The sequence below is a fragment of the Rhinatrema bivittatum genome, chromosome 4, assembly GCF_901001135.1.
Source record: "Rhinatrema bivittatum chromosome 4, aRhiBiv1.1, whole genome shotgun sequence".
NCBI lineage: Eukaryota > Metazoa > Chordata > Amphibia > Gymnophiona > Rhinatrematidae > Rhinatrema > Rhinatrema bivittatum.
The window spans coordinates 311,622,156-311,640,315 of NC_042618.1; the positions used below are offsets into that span (position 1 = coordinate 311,622,156).

At 45.5% G+C, this 18,160-nt stretch overlaps 1 protein-coding gene across 1 annotated transcript in view; it reads left to right on the forward strand.

Annotated features, from left to right (window-relative positions):
• Positions 1-18,160, forward strand: part of LOC115090769 (myosin-16-like) — a 292,772-nt gene that overhangs the window by 161,503 nt on the left and 113,109 nt on the right. Inside the window, exon 12 of the mRNA XM_029600261.1 lies at positions 5,951-6,167. Coding sequence (XP_029456121.1) covers positions 5,951-6,167 — 217 coding nt within the window. The remainder of the gene's footprint in view (positions 1-5,950; positions 6,168-18,160) is intronic.

An 18,160-nucleotide genomic window follows, 5' to 3' on the forward strand; every position in this document is an offset into this window, starting at 1 on the left:
GTCCCGTGCCCATGCTCAACGGGTGAGTTCTAGGGGCTGCTCTAGGCAGCAGCGGACTCCTAGGCCTCATCCGGCGCCTCAGCCAAGACCTGCAATGGAGCTTTCGAGATTGACTGTGAGGGAATGGAGTTTTGGAGATTGGCTGTGAGGAAACATAAGCCAATTGACTTTACCCTTGATGTCGAGCTTTCCAGTCGGAGGCTGCTGCTGTTCTTTGTGGACCACTGGTCTGGTGTCTCCTCGGAATGGTGGGTCCTTTCCATCGTTCATCGAGGGTATCAACTCATTTTTCTGGGTGTTCCCATGGATATTCCCCCATGCCCCCCTTGGGGTCATACATCGCATCAGAAAATACTCTTGACAGAGCTCTCCACCCTCAAAATGGCCAAAGCAGTCAAACCAGTCCAGCTGCGGCAGCAAGGGAGGGGGGTTCTATTCTCACTATTTCCTGATTCCAAAGAGAACAGGGGGACTCCACTCTATTCTGGACCTGGGAACTTTGAACCAGATTCTAAAAACAGAAAAGTTCAAAATTGTCTCTCTGGCCACCCTGATTTTCCTCCTGCAAGGGGGGAACTGTTTTCCTCCCTCGATCTCAAGGACGCATACACCCACATCAAAATCTTCCCCAGCCACAGGAAGTATCTTTGGTTTGTCTTGGGAAAAAGGCAATTCTAATACAGGGTGTTGCCGTTCAGACTAGCTTCAGGCCCCCCATGTCTTTACCAAGTGCCTGGCAGCGGTGGGAATGAACCTTCATCATCTAGGTGTGCATATGTTCCCCTACTTGGACAACTGGCTGGTCAAAAGCGACTCCCAAGAGAACGCGCTTCAGTCTCTGCACTTGACCATTCGGGTGTTGGAGTCCCTTGGGTTTTTCATCAATTACCTGAAGTCCCATCTGACCCTGTCGCTGCAGTTGAGTTCATCAGTGCCCAGCTGGCATGACTCAGGCCAGAGCTTATCTGCCCAGCAATCAGGTGCTTGCACTGGCATCCCTTGCGGGTCTGGTTCGCCAGAGCCGGCAAGTCTACACTCGTCTCATGCTCCATCTTCTAGGTCACATGGTGGCCACTGTCCATGTTATACCTTTGGCTCACTTGCATATGCGCAGGACTCAATGGACCCTGCAGTCCCAGTGGCAGCAAGTCACCCAGGGCCTCCACTTGCGCATCCGCATTACTCCGCCACTCCAGGCCTCCTTGTCTTGGTGGGAGAGCCTGCCCAATTTGGAACAGGGGTTCCTTTCCAGTCTCCCCTTTCCCAGATTGTACTCACCATGGATTGTCGACCTTGGGGTGGGGCACCCATGTGAAGGGCCTCTGCACTCAGGGTCTGTGATCTGCTCAGGAAGCTCAGTGCCAGATCAACTTCCTGGAGCTTCAAGCAATATGTTATGCGCTTTGGGCATTCTGAGATTGCTTGTCCAACAAGGTGGTCTTGATCCAGACCGACAACCAGGTGGCAATGTGGTACATCAACAAACAAGGGGGGGGGGGGGGCAGGTTTGTTCCTCCTGTGTCAGGAAGCAGTTCACCTTTATCCACATGTTTATTAACCCCTTCAAAAAAGTGAAGCAGATTTGTGAAGCAAGACTTGCCTTGGGTAAAGCCATGCTGACTTTGTTCCATTTAACCATGTCTTTCTATATGTTCTGTGATTTTGATATTTAGAACACTTTCCACTATTTTTCCTGCCACTGACATCAGGCTAACTGGTGTGTAGTTTCCCGGATCACCACTGGAGCCCTTTTTAAATATTGGGGTTACATTAGCCACTCTCCAGTTTTCAAGGTTGAAACACTTCTGCATCAGGTCACTGACTGATCAATCCATGGGAAGTGTGATAGAGAGCATCAGAATCTTCCCTACCCCAATCTAACCTTACACAAGGATGCCCCAGTCCTCTGCGAAGGGGTACCAAGGCTCTTACAGGGACAGTTTCCAAAATGGTTTAAAAGAGTAAATGCAGTCAGAAAATAAGTTAGTCTAAATGGGCTGACCCTGAAGGGCAAAACAGCAAAAACCTTTTCAGTAAGTTCTAAAAATCTTACAGAATTCAGAGAAATCCTATTTTCCAGAAATCTAACTAAAAATCCAACCAAGAATCCATATCTTAAAATGGTGGCAGGGCACACCATCTGCAGTTCCCACATGGGGGAGTAAAACCCAAACCACTCTTCACTAAATCTCTCTGAAACTCCCCAGCTAGTTAGTATTCTCCTTCTGATGAGGAAACCAGAGGTTCTTTCAATGAAATATCATAATGGAGAAAATTACACTAGTATATGACACAGGCAATACATATGGCATATGTGCATATAAGAAAATAATTCAGTAAAAGCAAAACTATTGCTAGCAACATGCTTATGTACAGAATAACAAAACGAGAGAGAGAAAATGCAACACAATAAATTATAGGTTCATTTCCCTTATCTCGCCCCCAATAGATAAGTAGCACAACCTGTAGTGTTGTCCCTGCAAGGAAATGGTGGAAGTTTCATGGAATTCTCCGATGAGGTGTGAGGACAAGCTGCACAGGGGAAGAGATCTGTGTTTAGCATTTTATCTGTTCTGAATAATTGTGACTGGGGACAAGAATATATATTGTGCAGTACACAGACATGCGCAGTTGAGATTTCTTTGTCTCAAGCAATGCTCGACTATAAATCAGAGCTCAGTGTTTCACTTTCTGATGGGGGTTATTCTATCCCTACACATACCATCTAAATGTCTTCTGTTCCACTCTCCCTAATCATAATACAGATATTGATTTATGTTATATTAGGGCAAAGTGACTTTACACTGGTAATGTTGTTTGTAATGATTTTGAAAGCCAAAATAATGTGTCTCCTCAAAGCTTTAAGAGTAAACAATCCAAGGATGCACAGTGATATAACACATGGCATTAAAAGTGCATTCACATGAGACAGACTGCTGCTGGTGTTCATACTAGCAGGCCAGAGAGTGAGTTCCATGTTAATCATGAAGTAATGAATCTAGGGAAATACTTTTGTAGCCCCCATTCTGCTCTGGTTCTGGGCATGGGGGCACATGGGGAGGGCCAAGGAGTTCCCATGAGGGGGAGGGGGAATTTATTCATTTCAGGGCCCTTAGGGTTTCATACTGTCATGGGTTCATGCCTCCGGTCACTCCCCTAGTTGCAGTCTGGCTGGAATTCTCTGGTTACATAAGAAACTGAACCACTGGTTAAGTCTCTAGAGTGCTTTTCCACAGTCCCACTGCCTGATTCGTCCTTGCAGCTTTCCTGGTTCTACCCTCAGAGGCTTCCCAGGCCAGGTACTCCAGTCTCTATTGCCTATACATTACCCTTTTCCTTCAGGGTGTCACAGCTATGAGTTCAAATTATCTCACTCCGGTTAGTGAGCTGGGCTTGAGCACACATAGTCCCAGGATATTCTGTAGATTAAAGTCTCTATAGCTTTACTTTATCAAACCACATCAGTCTTAACTCCTATGATAAAAAGCAACTCTCGCCATAATCCTCCTACAATGCACTCACAGATGGTTCCTGCACAGCCTAAGCTTGGCTGTGTTCTTGGGCCTGGTTCTTAGGGAACCAGGCCCTACTGCCACCTCCCAACATAGTCTGCAGCTGGAGTGCTTCCCTTTTCACTACGGCTGCAACTACATCCACCTCACAGCAGTGTTCCCTTAAAACTCCTGACCTGCAGGCTCCATGAGTGTGTCTTCTTCTGGAGGGGTTCTCCACCACTCATCTTCCAAGTCCATTGACTCCGGCTCATACTCGGGGCTGCTCAACACCTTCACCTCCATCTCCTCTGTCTCTTCATCTGATTCTAGTAGAACTCCTTCCTACTCCTGCCCTGCTCCTCCTTCAGACAAGCTCTCAGCCTTCTCCCACCATGCCCAGGCTTTCTCGTCCTCTCGGTAGGGCAAAGCCTAGGAAGTTTCTCTCCCTACAGAACCCCTGTGCCTTCTGGGAGTTGGAGTCCACCTCCTATTCTGATTTCTTTTACATATTGGGTCTCCTGCCCAGATTTTCCTTCAGCCCACCTTCTTGTATTCACCAGGGCAATATAATGCCTATAACTATACTCATGGAAGCTGTTCCTGCTCACCAATCATGCACTCCACAAAGACTATGCCCATACCAGCTCTGTTGTTCAAAATAAAAATCTTTACTGACTGATAGCAAGGAAAACACAAAGTCCCAAAATACATTTCTGAACAGTACTCACACTGTAATTCATTCCAAAACATGTCACCAAGAATAAACACAGCCTCTTCCACCCCTTCAAACATCTTTTCCCAAAACTGGCTAGTTCTTCATGATAGGTACCCCTTCTACCCTGGGCCCTCCTGGTACCTGGTAGCTGTAATCTTTCCTCCAAAGTCTTTCTGCCTCTTCCTCTCTCCTTTGAGTCTCGAGCTGATTGTAGCAGAATCATTCTCTGACTCTGGTGAACCTTCCCAGGCAGGTTGCCCTTCTGGCAACTCCCAGTACATCAGTTCACTTGGTCTCCAGGGAAATCCTCTACTCCTCAGGACTCCCCATTTCACTTTGGTACACTTTCCCAAGCAGGTTTTCCTTCCTCTGACATGTCTTAGTACACTCGTCCCCAGCTTCCAGAACCCACTTCATCAATTTCAGGACTTCCAAGAACTCCTCACCTCAAATCCTCCTCCTCTATTTCCAATAGGACTCCAGTGCTTAGAATATTCTCCTTACTGTCTCCATCCATTCCCTGTTGGTGGATAATGCCCCTCCGATGCCCTGTGTAAGGAGAGGCACCCGCTCCTTCAGCCTTGAGCTAAGGCTGATTCGTAACTCTCCCCATGCACATGGGAACAGGAGTTTTGTTAGATCTCAAATCCCACCCAATGGGGAGATATGCACTATACTAACACACCTACAGTACACTGACCTCATACATAAGAGCAAGCTCTGGACGGAGATCTCTGACTGACACTGCTGGCAGGATGATCTGTTTAGGCCACAATTGCCATTCCATTAAAAGGCAAACTATCCTTAAAAGGCAGAATTTGACAAACTATTACATTTTCACTCCTGGATTTGTTAATCTAGGACTAATTAATAGTGCATCAAAGGCCAGATATACTAATAATTTCTCCAATTTTGGGGTTGATTCACTAAGTCATGTTAATTTTAAAGGCTGCACATATGCATGATGAAATGGGCTTTTTCACCCAATTTACAAAGTTAATCTTAATCAGAGTATGGCCATGCTCTGCCTATCATTAGCCTTGCACATGCCCCTGCACTAACCAGCCCAAAGTCAAAGTCAAAAGATCAGTTAGTGAGGGTAAAATATTGACTGCGGCCAGTGAAAGGCTATGTAGGGCTAGATGCCATAGCGCTATAACCTAATCCCTTCCGATAGCCAGGCCACAAGAAATTCACAAGCCAAACACCCACCAGGCTAGTTCCCATCTTTTTACCATTACCCCTCCCAGACTCCCCTGGACTACATCTTACCTCATTCATGAGGTCTCCATTTTCCAAATGGGACAGGAACACTCCCAAGTCACTCTTGTCCCACCAGTGCTGGGTTGCAAAATGTCACTAGCCAGTCACGGGGCTGGTGGCATTTCGAAGTATAGCTACCTACCCAGTACCATTTTGAAATACCAAAGGAACAGGGCAACTGAGGATCACTCCTGTCCCATTTAGATGCAGACGAACATGTGGGGGAGGGCCCAGAAACATGGGTTGGGCAGGAGGGTGAGAGAGAGAGCCCTGGCTCCCACGTCACTTTTTCATTTACCTTTTTTTTTCCCCATTCATTTTGTAGTTCACTTAGTTTCAAATAAATGAAATAAAATAAAACATAAATGAAACAGAGAAAAAAGCGAAGTGAATAAAACGAAATGAAAAAATTTGACGTGCACACTCCTGGTCTGTGTTTGTGAAACCAGTCTGAAATACTCAATGTCATTCCACCCAGGCCAATGCTGCCGCAGCTGCCTTAGACAAGAAGCAGCGCACGATTGACAAGCAGATCATAGACTGGCGCCACAAATTTGAGGAGATCCAGGGTGAGCTGGAGGCATCGCAGAAGGAGTGTCGCTTGTACACCACAGATCTTTTCAAACTGAAGACTGCATTTGAAGAGACCAGCGAGCAGCTGGAGTCCCTGAAACGGGAGAATCGAACACTACAGGGTGAGCCATTTTTATCTAGTAAATTTCTTTAGGCATCGCGTGCTGCTAAAATCTCCATCCCTCTAGACCTAGAGGCTGACTCCCTTGTTTTTTTTCTCATGCTGGAGGTAAAATAAATGAAAGTGATATCTCTGTAGGATCCAGTGATGTATTTCTGTATTCTCAGTAAATTGCATTTCAAAGGTAAATAGTCAGTCCCAGCTTCAACTAATATGTTTACTATATGTGAACTCCTGATCTCCTTTTATTAGTGCCCCTTCTTTGCATTTTTACTAATATTTGGAATCCTTTCTGAAGAGGGAAACCCAAAACTGAACCTCACACACCAGTGGTCACATTCCAGAATGCTATGTTTGGATTTGGACTTTGGGATTTTTTTTTTTAGATTTAATTACTTCCCTTTCCAAATCCAAGATCAAGGTGTTACTTTCAGGTACAATCGGTATTTCCCTTCCCCAGAGAGCTTACAGTCTAAGATTTTTAAACATATGCTTCAGGCTTTCATGGTCCAGCACTTGCACACCATTTTCCAAAGGGCACAGAAATTCACCAACCATTTCTCTCAAGATGCCAAAGGGAATTTCATTCACTGTTTGCTAAAGGTGAGGATTGTGGAAGACATCTTATCCAATATCCATTCAGAATACAGTCCTTTTGAAATGATATCAAGAGCTTCTGCAATGTCAGCAGATGAATGCAGCCTCCCTTGTGTGCAGGTATCTAGCCTTCTGAAAGATGCACAGGAAGGGCCTACATCATGCATTTTACTGGAGGGATAAAGTCAAGGAAGCAATGGAAGTCTTCAAAAACCATTTGATGCTTTAAGATCTCTCATGGACTACTTCCTATCCAACCTCCACACCAAAGAAATATCAGTCAGGACTCTAGGAGGCAATTCTTCTACCTAAGGAGGCACTTCCAGGGTTTGATTCATCCCAGACCTTGCCTCTATGAATGAAGGAGTTTTAAGCCCCACACTGCTTACTAGTCAAGCCCAGGAAAGGATTTTGACTGTATCGAGACTACATTGCCAGCACTTCTTTCTTTGCTCTGGAGGATCTTCCTGTTGGATGGGTGGAGATTTTATGCAACCTATTGGCCCTTATTAACCAATGGGTCCTTCTTTTACTATCAGAAGGCCATAGATTACACCTATGAGAAATCCCTCCTAATCACCCACCCAGATGTTTGAGCAATAGCCTTACTGGTTTTGGTGGTTTCTTGAATTGTTGCAGGGCTTGGAGGCAAGATTGGGGGCAGGGGTACTGATGGATGTTGGATTGGATATGGGAACTTGTATATGTATCTGCCTGGAATAATGGAGAATCAATGAGAAAGACTATAATACTGATTTGAAAAAGAAACATCCTATAAGTGGTCAAGCTTCTATGGCTGACAGCTGGGATATATTCTTAGCATCATGGAAGAACAAAATAACTGCTGCCATGTACTATGTTACTATGGTTTCTTAAAAAAAAACAGGAACAAGGAATCCACATGCAGATCTGATATACTGCAAGAGCCCTCATATTAGGACTACCAGCTCAATATAAGCAGCCTTGATTTGCCTTATATTAAACCATAGGGCTAGTCCATAACTAACATTGTTCACACTAATTTTTAAGCAAATTTTCAAAGTTTTGCAAGTAAAAACTACTTAACTGGTAAAATGTTAACAGAAATTCAGAAAGGAGTGGCAACACAATGAAGAAAACCCCAACACGGTCCTTGTTTCAGATAGATGTTCTGTATCAAGGGATATTCATAAACAATTTCCACAATCAAAGTGTCCTAGGGATACATTGCCATTTATCTTCAAAAGCTTCAATTCTAAGAGAAAATAAAATAAAATAAAATACATAATAATATTCTTATAAGAAAAAGTACTTAGTCCATCAGAAAAATGTTTGAGAACGAACCTAATTCTGACAGCGTCTCTGCCTAATGCACACCAAACTATGACATGGAAGCAAAACCCTTATATATTACCAAGACATGAATAAAGTGAAATCATAGAAAGGGAGAAAAACAATTAGACCAAAGAATATCAATCAATTTTGAGATTGAGTCCATTTTGAAAATCTGTATCAAGTTAAAATATCCATAATTGTTCACTTTAATTTAAAAGAGCTTGCCAAACAACACTTCTTGGAGGAGGGGCTATCTGTTTGAGAATGCCCCATGTCAAATCTTGAAATTGATGATTAAATGCCAGGCAGTGCTCAATAGAGATGTGAATCGGAACCGGTATTGGTTCGGATTCCAGTTCCGATTCACATCGTGAAATTTTTATCTTGCAGTCCGATCGGGTTTTTTTTAAAGGCTGCGCCCGAGCCGATAACCAAAAAATACAGCCGACTCTTTAAAATGAATTTGTTAGTATCCCCCCACCCTCCAGACCCTCCCAAAAAATGGACGGCCGGCGCCATCTTTAAAAATGGCACGGGCCATCCAGTGCACCTACCATGTGACAGGGGCCGACCAATGGCACCGATTGCCCCTGTCACATGGTAAGAACAAAGGGTCATCAGCGCCATTTTGATTAGTGGCAGCCGACAGCCCAAGCGCGGGAGAATGCTCCCGGGACCCCCACTGGACCACCAGGTATTTAAAAATTTTGGGGGGGGGTCCGGAGGGTGGGGGGATACTAACAAAATCATTTTAAAGGGTCAGGTTGTGTTTTTAGGTCGTGTCCTTTCTTCCCACCCACCCCCCCCCATAACGATAAGAAAACCCACTAAATTAATTGTGGGGTTTCCTATCGCTATCGGGGACCCCCCGATATCTGACGATATTGAAAATATTGGACGATATTTTCAGTCGTCGGATAAACGATTCACATCCCTAGTGCTCAACAATCAGAGCTTGGATCTTTTGTGCCTGAATAGAACTCCAATGTTCAATCAGATGAGTCTTCACCATCCTTTTAGTGTGCCCGATGTAATTCTTAGGACAGGGGCAATTGATGAAATAAATTATTTATTTATTTATTTATTTAAAGGCTTTTATATACCGGAGTTCATGCACTAGTGCATACCACTTCGGTTTACACGGAACAAGGAACAGAAAATTACATCAAACAGATTGAACAATTAAACAAATATACAATTACATCCAACAATTGGGTATAAATAACATGGCTAACTTAGTAGGAACTTAGAGTTAGAGGTGAAGGAGAGAAATAGTACCAAGTGGTAATAGAACAATGTTAATAGCTAAATAATAAATATAAATATAAATATAAATATAAATATAAATATAATATAAATATAAATATAAATATATATATAAATATAATATAATATAATATATAAATATAATATAATATAAATATAAATATAATATAAATATAAATATAAATATAAATCACATGAGCAGACCTCCAATTGGTGGTCCTGTGTATTGTGACTTTTTTCTTAGAGACAGGATCAGTCCAGACTGTTTATGAGGTTGTAGAAACTCAGAAAGAACAGTTGCTACATGGGGAATGACCACTATTTTGAAGAGACAAAGGAGGAATGTAGGACATACATTGAGAGTGTATCACAGAGTTTCTTTTGTCCCCTGTTATATGCAATCATTGGAGGGAGATTTAAGATTGAGTAAATCGCAAAATTGGCCAGTATTTGTGCATAATAGATGCTATCCAGGAAGCCACATGGGAGTGTTGTAACACACAGAAACAATGAGTCTCTGAGGGTTTTACACGATCAATCAGCAGCCAAGTTCTTTCAATGTTAAAGGCCTGTTTATAAGCATGACTAATCACCAAGAAAGTATAACCTCGTTCTAACAGGCACGCATTCAGAAGTTTGTGCTTGTGTAACAAAATCTTGCTTCTTTGAACACAAATGTCATATCCATAGATATTGGCCCACCGGTAAACTTGCTTTTAAATGGTAAGGATGGTAACTTGTGAAAATCAGAATATTGTTTCTATCAACTGGTTTATGAAGCAAAGTAGTACCAATCACATGGTTATCTTGGTAAAAAAGAATGTCAAGAAAGGAAATATATTGTTTATGATGTTCCATAGAAAATTGTAAATTCTTATGACGTGTTCAACCATGTAATAAATTGCTGGAGATGAGAAAGGGATGATGTCCATAAGAAAAACACATCATCAGTATAGCATGACCAGGGAATTACATGTGCAAAAATGGTGATGTGTATAAGAATTTCACTTCAAAGTGACCTATATAGAGATTTGCTAGACTGGGAGCTATTGTGGCTCCCATCACAGTCCCTTGCTTCTGTAAATTAAAAATTTCTTGAAACTGAAAAATTTTTTTTACAAACAGCAATCTTAGCCAATTCAAAACAATGAGGTAGGTATTCCCTGTGTTGATTCAAGGTGTGATATACTATTTCCAGAGATTGTCTCTGAGGGATATTTGAATAATAAAGCCTTGATGTCAAGGGTAACCATCAGTGTCTCTTTTGTTAATGGTGAAAGGTTCTGAATAATATGAAGCATATTCTTACGATGCTGCTCACGGAGCCCATCCTGCGAGTAGCCTCTCACCTGCTCGATGCCCCACTAGGCTGCTCCACCGCTGACTCCACCCTTCTTCATGGCTGGGAAGCCTCTGCCAATGCTCCTCGTGGCCCGAAGCTGCTGTGTGCGGCAGGAGGGTCTGCCGTTGCTTCGTTGCAGCAGGAGCTGCCACGACTTCATCTTCATGCGGCCCTGGTGCCGCCGTCGTTGCTCTTCTAAGCGGCAGGGACGCCACTACCTGCTCCTGTTCCTGGGCTCCTCTAGGCAAGCGTGTGCCTCACTACAATATTTAAAGGGCCAGTGGCGGGAAAAGCCTGTGGCCCCACTGGATGACATCATCAGCTGATGCCATGTCCAGCCCTATAAAAGGACTCAGCCTTCATTCCTTGGGGCCTTCGAACTGGATCTCCATGGTCCTCCATGCATCTCTTCTCCGGTCAAGGTCCTCCATGGTCTTCTTTTGAACAAAGATGTTACAAAAAAGTTCTAGATACTTACCTGGGGCACCTTGTTTACCTTTCTAAACAAAAGTGACTGGCTACACTCTCTGGATCTCAAGGAAGCATATATACAGATGACAGGCAGTATCTCAGATTCATGACACATTCAGTTCCATGTGCTACCTTTTGTCCTGTCTTGTGCAACATGAGTACTTATGAATTGTCTAGCTGTTATTACATTCTTATGCAGACTAAAGATACATGTGTTTTCCTACTTGGATGATTGGCTAGTCAAGGACATCTCTCAAGTGGAGGCAAACAAATCCATGCATGACACCATTCAGGTGATAGACTTGCTAGGGTATGTTATCAATTACCCCAACACAAAGTCAGCGTAACATTTGAATTGGAATTTATAGGGGTTCTGCTAGACTTGACTCAATCCATTGCCTGCCTTTCTGCCAGCAGGATCTAGCATCCAAAATGGAGAAAATCAGGAGCATGATAGCAGACTGTTAATCCTGAAAACTAACTCTGGCCAGGATTCATCATTCTTCGGAGAATGATGAAACCTGTGAAAACGTGGGGCGAAGGAGGGGTGGCATTGCAAAAGCCCGCAGCCTTTGCACCAGGGCGTGCGCTGGCTGCTGGCTTTCGCACCGAACAGCGCCATCGTGAAAGGTGGTGCTATTCGACACGCTACTACCGACGATAATGTTACCGTAGTAACATTATCACCGGAAGCGAAGACACCACCGACTTCGCCCCCTCCCCACCCCGACTCCTCCCTCCCCCTAATTTGCATGATATTGCATGCGAAAAGGCCCTTTTCACAAGCGATAGAGATACGGCCATATCGCGTGCGATAAGCCTTTGATAAATGACCCCCTTTGTTAGTTATTAGCTGGATAGGAAAATCTAGAGGAAGTAGAAGAGCAGTGTGCAAAACTAAAAGGAGATATTATAAGGGAACTAACATTTTGTAAGGAATGTAAATAAAATAAGAGACCACTATGGTTTTCTAAAGAAGGAGCTGAAAAGGTAAGGTGAAAAAAGATTAGTGTGCATAAGCGCAACAATATCTGGAAAAGATAAGTGACGCTGGGAAAGTAGTCAGGAATAGATTCAAATTGAAGAAAAATAGTAAATATGGTAAAATAGGGAGATAAGACTTTTAGGAGTGGGAGCACTAAGAGTAGAGGAGAAGATCACCTTGCTGATGGCTGAAAAGAAACAGTAAGTACCGCTTTAGAAAGTTTTTCAAACTTAAAAGTATTGGGGAGAAGTAAAACTATTGGGGTATATTATTTAGTGTGTGTGTCTGTATTGAATAGCTAGTCCAAGGGTAGGCAAGAACCAGGAGTTTTGTGTGTTTTCTATTAAATAGGTAGTCAGAAAGGCAGGCAAAAAAAAGATGTTTGTGTGATTTATATTAAATAGGTACTCAGAAAGGCAGGCAAAAACAGATGTTTGTGTGTTTTGTATTAAATAGGTAGTCAGAAAGGCAGACCTAAAACAGAAGTTTGTGTTGCACGCCCCCGTCCACGTCTGGCCCACGCATGGGCCTGCTCACCTCTCTGGCTCCTCTGCAGGTTCCAGGTCGGCCTCCCCAGCAGCAGCCGCGAGCTCCTCCAGGCCTCGGCGTGCTGCGATGGTGGTCACCGGGCCTTCCACCGCGCACCAGGCCTCACGCCGGAGTTCGGTGACTTCCGTTGCGTTGGCTACGACCCTAAGCACATGCGCGTGGACTGCCCGGCCTCTTGTAGGACCAGGGGCGGGTCTTAGCTCCGTGGCGTGCCCTGATTGAAGGAACTACTTAAGGAAGTCCCTGTCTGCACTTTCTTGCCTTGGCAATCGGGTCGGCATTGTATTGTGTGCTAGATTGTCACTGCGTGCTAAGCCTTGTTCCAGTCTCATTCCAGTCTTGTTCCAGCCTTGTTCCAAGATCCTACTGTTCCAGCCTTGTTCCTGCATCCTACTGTTCCAGCGTCCTTCTGTTCCAGTGTTCGTATGTCTGTCTCCCCAGGTTGTACCCATGGACTGTCTCTCTGGTACTGACCTTGGCCTGTTCCTTGACCACTCTGTCTGCTGCTTGCCTTCTGACCTTGGCCTGCCTGTGACCTCATCAGACCTCTGGAACCTGACCCTGCTTGATTGACCACTCCTCGGACTGACCTTCGGATTTGACCTCTGCCTGATTGACCACGTCTTCTGATTCTGGCTCTGTCCCTTGCCTTGTCATCGCCTATGCTGTTCTGGTCTTCCTTGCTCCATTTAACCTCCAGCCTCGAACCCGACCGTGCTCCTTTGCTGTCCATGGGCATGCCAGTCTACCATCTCTCCAGGAGACCCAGTGAAGCCCACCTAAGTCCAAGCGGCCTGGGTCCCTATGGGCTCCACTCAGGGGGACCGTGGGCTTCCAGTGGTGAAGCTCATCCTAGCCTCTGTCTCCTCCAGTGCTCCACCCCCTGGGAGCAGGTGCTTCCCAGGGGGTGGAGCACTGGAGCGGGTACCCAAATAGAGTAGGTCCAAAGGAGGCAGATTTGCAAGGTACGGAGAGCGAATCCCATCCATTAGGAAACCTTTGCTAACTCGATTAGCTAGCAATCGCGTAGGCCTTTTGTATCCTGGATGCATGACGTCATCACAAGGAGACGCTCCTGAAGCAGGGCCACGCGGCGCGCATGCCCTAAGGTAGCTGAACAGCATGGCGGGAGGCAGCGTCTAAGCCGGTCCGGGGATGCCAGAGAGGATAGCAGGCAGATGCCGCAGCAGCCAAACTTCCGTCAACCGCAGGAGGAGTCGCCAGAGAGGTAAGGAGGGTGGAGTGGAGACGTCGGGCAGCGACAGTCATAACAGTACCCCCCTTCAAAGGGCGGTCTCCTCTTCGGGTACCAGTCTTTATTTTAGAAGGTTGCGCAAGGTGAAATTGATGGAGCATCTCTTTGTCAAGGATGTTGGCCTGAGGCTCCCAAGAGTTTTCTTCGGGGCCGAAACCTTCCCATGACAGAAGGTATTCAAGTGTATTGCCTCGTCTTTGGACATCAAGTATCTCTTCAACCTTGTTTTCTAGGTCGTCTTCTGCGTTGATAGCAGGTGGTACCTGAGTCTTGGAAGTAAATTCGCTGAGAATGAGCGGTTTTAAGAGTGAAACGTGGAAAGCGTTGTGGATGTTGAGTCCAGGTGGTAGCTTCAGACTATAGGTGATGTTGCCAAGATGTCGGAGGATTGGAAATGGTCCATTGTAGCGAGGAGCGAACCAAGTCTAGGTTAGCTTCAGTCTGAGGTGTTTGGTAGATAACCAGACTTTATCTCCAAGTTTGAAAACTGGCACTTGCGAATGGTGAGTGTCATAGTACTTCTTAGCATGGTCACTCGCTTTTTTCAGCATGTCCTTTGTCTGAACCCACAAGTTATGGATTTCATCAGCAGTAGCTTGAGCTGCTGGGGACGTCACTGAGAGCTTCAGTGGAAGTGGCGGTGATGGAGAACATCCATATACCACTTCAAAAGGCGTTGATCCAGTTGATGTTGCTGGATGAGAGTTGATGGCGAATTCAGCCCATGGTAGCAGTTTGGCCCAGTTATTCTAATGGGAACTGACGTAGGCACGAATGAACTGCTTCAAAGTTCTATTCATCTGTTCTGTTTGACCATTTGATTGCGGATGGTAGGCTGAAGTGTAGTCTAGAGAGATATCAAATAACTTGCACAAGGCCCTCCAGAATCGTGCCATGAATTGTGAACCACGGTCAGAGACAATGTGACTAGGTAGGCCGTGAAGGCGAAATATGTGCGATATGAAGAGCTTCGCAAACTCCAAGGCTGAGGGTAAGCCAGGAAGCGCTACGAGGTGGGCCATCTTGCTGAAGCAATCACCTGTTACCCAGATGGTATTCATTCCTCCAGAAGGGGGTAAATCAACTACAAAATCAGTAACGATGTGTGACCAGGACTGTTCCAGAACTGGCAGAGGTTGCAGCAGACCCCACGGTTGACCAGAAGCGGGTTTATTCTTGGCACAATTTGTATAGGATGCCACATAGGAATAGGTATCCTTTTTGATTGTAGGCCACCAATACAACTTCTGTATTTTGAGCAGGGTACGGCGTTGACCAGAATGGCCAGCCAGCTTGGAATCATGCGCCCAAAAGAGCACCTTCTTCCTGAGGTGTTTTGGAACAATGGTCTTACCATCGGGCACAGAATGGGTAGTTGCCAAGATGACTTTCTTCGGATCAATTATGTGCTGAGGTTCTTCGGGCACATCCTCCAAGAGAAAAGGAGCGTGACAAGGTATCTGCTCTGGTATTTCTGTCTCCGGGGCGATACTTATTAAGCACAAAGTCAAAACGATTAAAAAATAAGGACCATCTGATTTGTCTGTGGTTAAGACGTTGTGCGTGGCGTAGATACTCTAGATTTTTGTGGTCCATGAATACGGTTATTTGATGTTGAGCGCCTTCGAGCCAAGGCTGCATTCCTCGAAGGCAAGCTTTATTGCCAAGAGCTCTTTATTGCCGATTCCATAGTTCTTCTTGGCCGGGGAGAATCGTCGTGAGAAGAAGGAACAGGGATGTAAGGCTTTCGAGTCTCCTATCTGGCTCAATAGGGCCCCCACGCTGACATCTGAAGCATCAACTTCAACAATAAAGGGCTTGTTGGGGTCAGGATGCCACAAGCATGGTTCCATGGAGAAGGAAGTCTTCAGATTCTCGAACGCGGAAATGGCCTCCGCAGACCATTTTGAAGTGTTGGCACCCTTGCGGGTCATAGCGGTCAAGGGTACTGTTAAAGAAGAGTAGTTCTTTATGAAGCTTCTATAATAGTTGGTGAACCCCAGGAATCTTCTCAGGGCCTTCAAGCTGGTAGGTTGGGACCAATTTTTGATACTCTCAAGTTTGTGAGGATCTATCTGGAAGCCTTCTTTAGACACAATATAGCCGAGGAAAGGCACTGAGTCTTTGTGGAATTCGCACTTAGAAAGTTTGGCGTAAAGCCGGTGTTCATGGAGTCGGCAGAGTACTTGTTTGACGTCTTCAATGTGAGTGGGCAGGTCCTGGGAGAAGATTAGGATATCATCCAGGTAGACCACAACACTCTTGTACAGCAGATCCCGCAAGATGTCGTTCATCATGTTCTGAAATATGGCGGGTGCGTTGCACAGGCCGAAGGGCATCACTAAGTACTCGAAGCGGCCGTCTCGAGTGTTGAAGGCTGTTTTCCATTCGTTGCCACTACGAATGCAAACTAAGTTGTAGGCCCCCTTCAGGTCGAGTTTTGAAAATATTTTGGCCCCTTGAAGCCGGTCAAACAGCTACGAGATTAAAGGCAAGGGGTAGCAGTCTTTAATCGTGATCTCGTTCAGACCTCGGTAATCGATACATGGACGTAGGGTAACGTCCTTCTTCCCCACAAAGAAAAAGCCTGTGCCGGCTGGAGGCTTTGATGGTCTGATAAACCCCTTCTGAAGGTTCTCTTCCATGTATTCGGACATTACCTTGTTCTCAATTGCTGAGAGAGGATAGACACGTCCTGTAGGAGGTTCAGTATTAGGTTTCAGTCTTATGGCACAGTCATAGGACCTATGCGGAGGAAGAATGTCAGCCGCTTCTTTGGAGAACACACCCCCATAGGATGTGTATTGGGGTGGAAGTCCTGGCATCGCTGGAGTCATAGGCATGCAGATGACAGGAGCAATCTCCTTAAGGCACCTCCCATGACACTCTGGGCCCCAGTGGGAGAGTTCCAAGGATGCCCAGTCAAATTGGGGTTGGTGCGCTTGCAACCAGGGTAACCCCAAGACAATAGGGTTCATGGCCTTTCCAACACAAAGAAGGGAAGTGATTCCGTATGGAAAGCTCCGGTGTGGAGAGTCACTGGTAAGGTTTGGCAAGTCATGTTGCCCGGTAAGGGCTCTCCATGGATGGAGGATAGAAGTAGCGGAACTTTCAAACTGACGAGGGGAATCCTCAGATGTTCCACTAATCGTCAGAGAATAAAGTTGCCTCCTGCCCCTGAAGCCACCAGGGCAAGAGTTTGAACCGTGGACAGTCCACAGGTCAAGGATACTGGGAGAGAGAGTGGAGGAGAGGGAGTAGTGAGGCCTAAGAACAGACCTCCTGCAGGACTTAGGCCTGTCCATTTCCTGGATGAATCGGCATGTAGGGACATCGTGGCTGGACTGACCACAGCCTCTTACGAAGTCTTCTCTCTTTGGAAGTCAAATGCCCGTAACCAAGTTGCATCGGTTCATCTTCACTGGCAGCAGGAATTACTGGAACCATCCAAGGTGCAGGTTTAGCACTAGCCTGGTTCAACCCAGGTATTCTATTAGGCCGGAGTTCCTTCACCTTGTCATGAAGCTGGTGATTGATTCGAGTGGCCAAAGCCACTAGTTCATCCAGCGAGGTGTTTTGTGAACGGCCAGCTCGTCTTTTAAATGGGTATCTAGGCCTCTGAAGAAAAGGGTCTTCAGGCATTTAGGGTCCCAGCAGAGTTCTGTAGCAAGAGTTTTAAACTCTATCGCAAAATCAGCCAGTGGTCTGTTACCTTGCTTCAGGTCCACCAAAGCAGAGCCGGCAACGGTAACTTGAGCAGGATCATTGAAAACGGATTTAAATAAGTCCAGAAATCCATCTATGTTCTGCAATATAGGATCCTTGCGTTCCCACAGGGTAGACGCCCAAGACAAGGCCCTTCTATCCAGATAAGAAAGGATGTAAGTAGTCTTGGAAAACGCTGTAGGGAACTGAGAAGGCTGTAGAGCAAAATGCATGCAGCACTGGTTTAAAAAGCCCCTGGTCTTCTGAATCTCTCCCGAGAAACGAACTGGAACCGCCAGTGGTACAGCAGTCTTTAAAGTTACCTCCTGTAATGGACCACCTTTGCTGAAGCAGTGCCTTGGGTCTTCTGTGTGTGCAGCTGATGAAACGCTGAAGTGAGTTTCTCCAAAGCATCTTGCTGCTCCGAAATGCGCAGGGCCAGGCCTGGTATGGCCTGCAGGGCATTGAGCTGTGCCGGATCCATGGAGTTAGCAATCTGTTATTATTTGT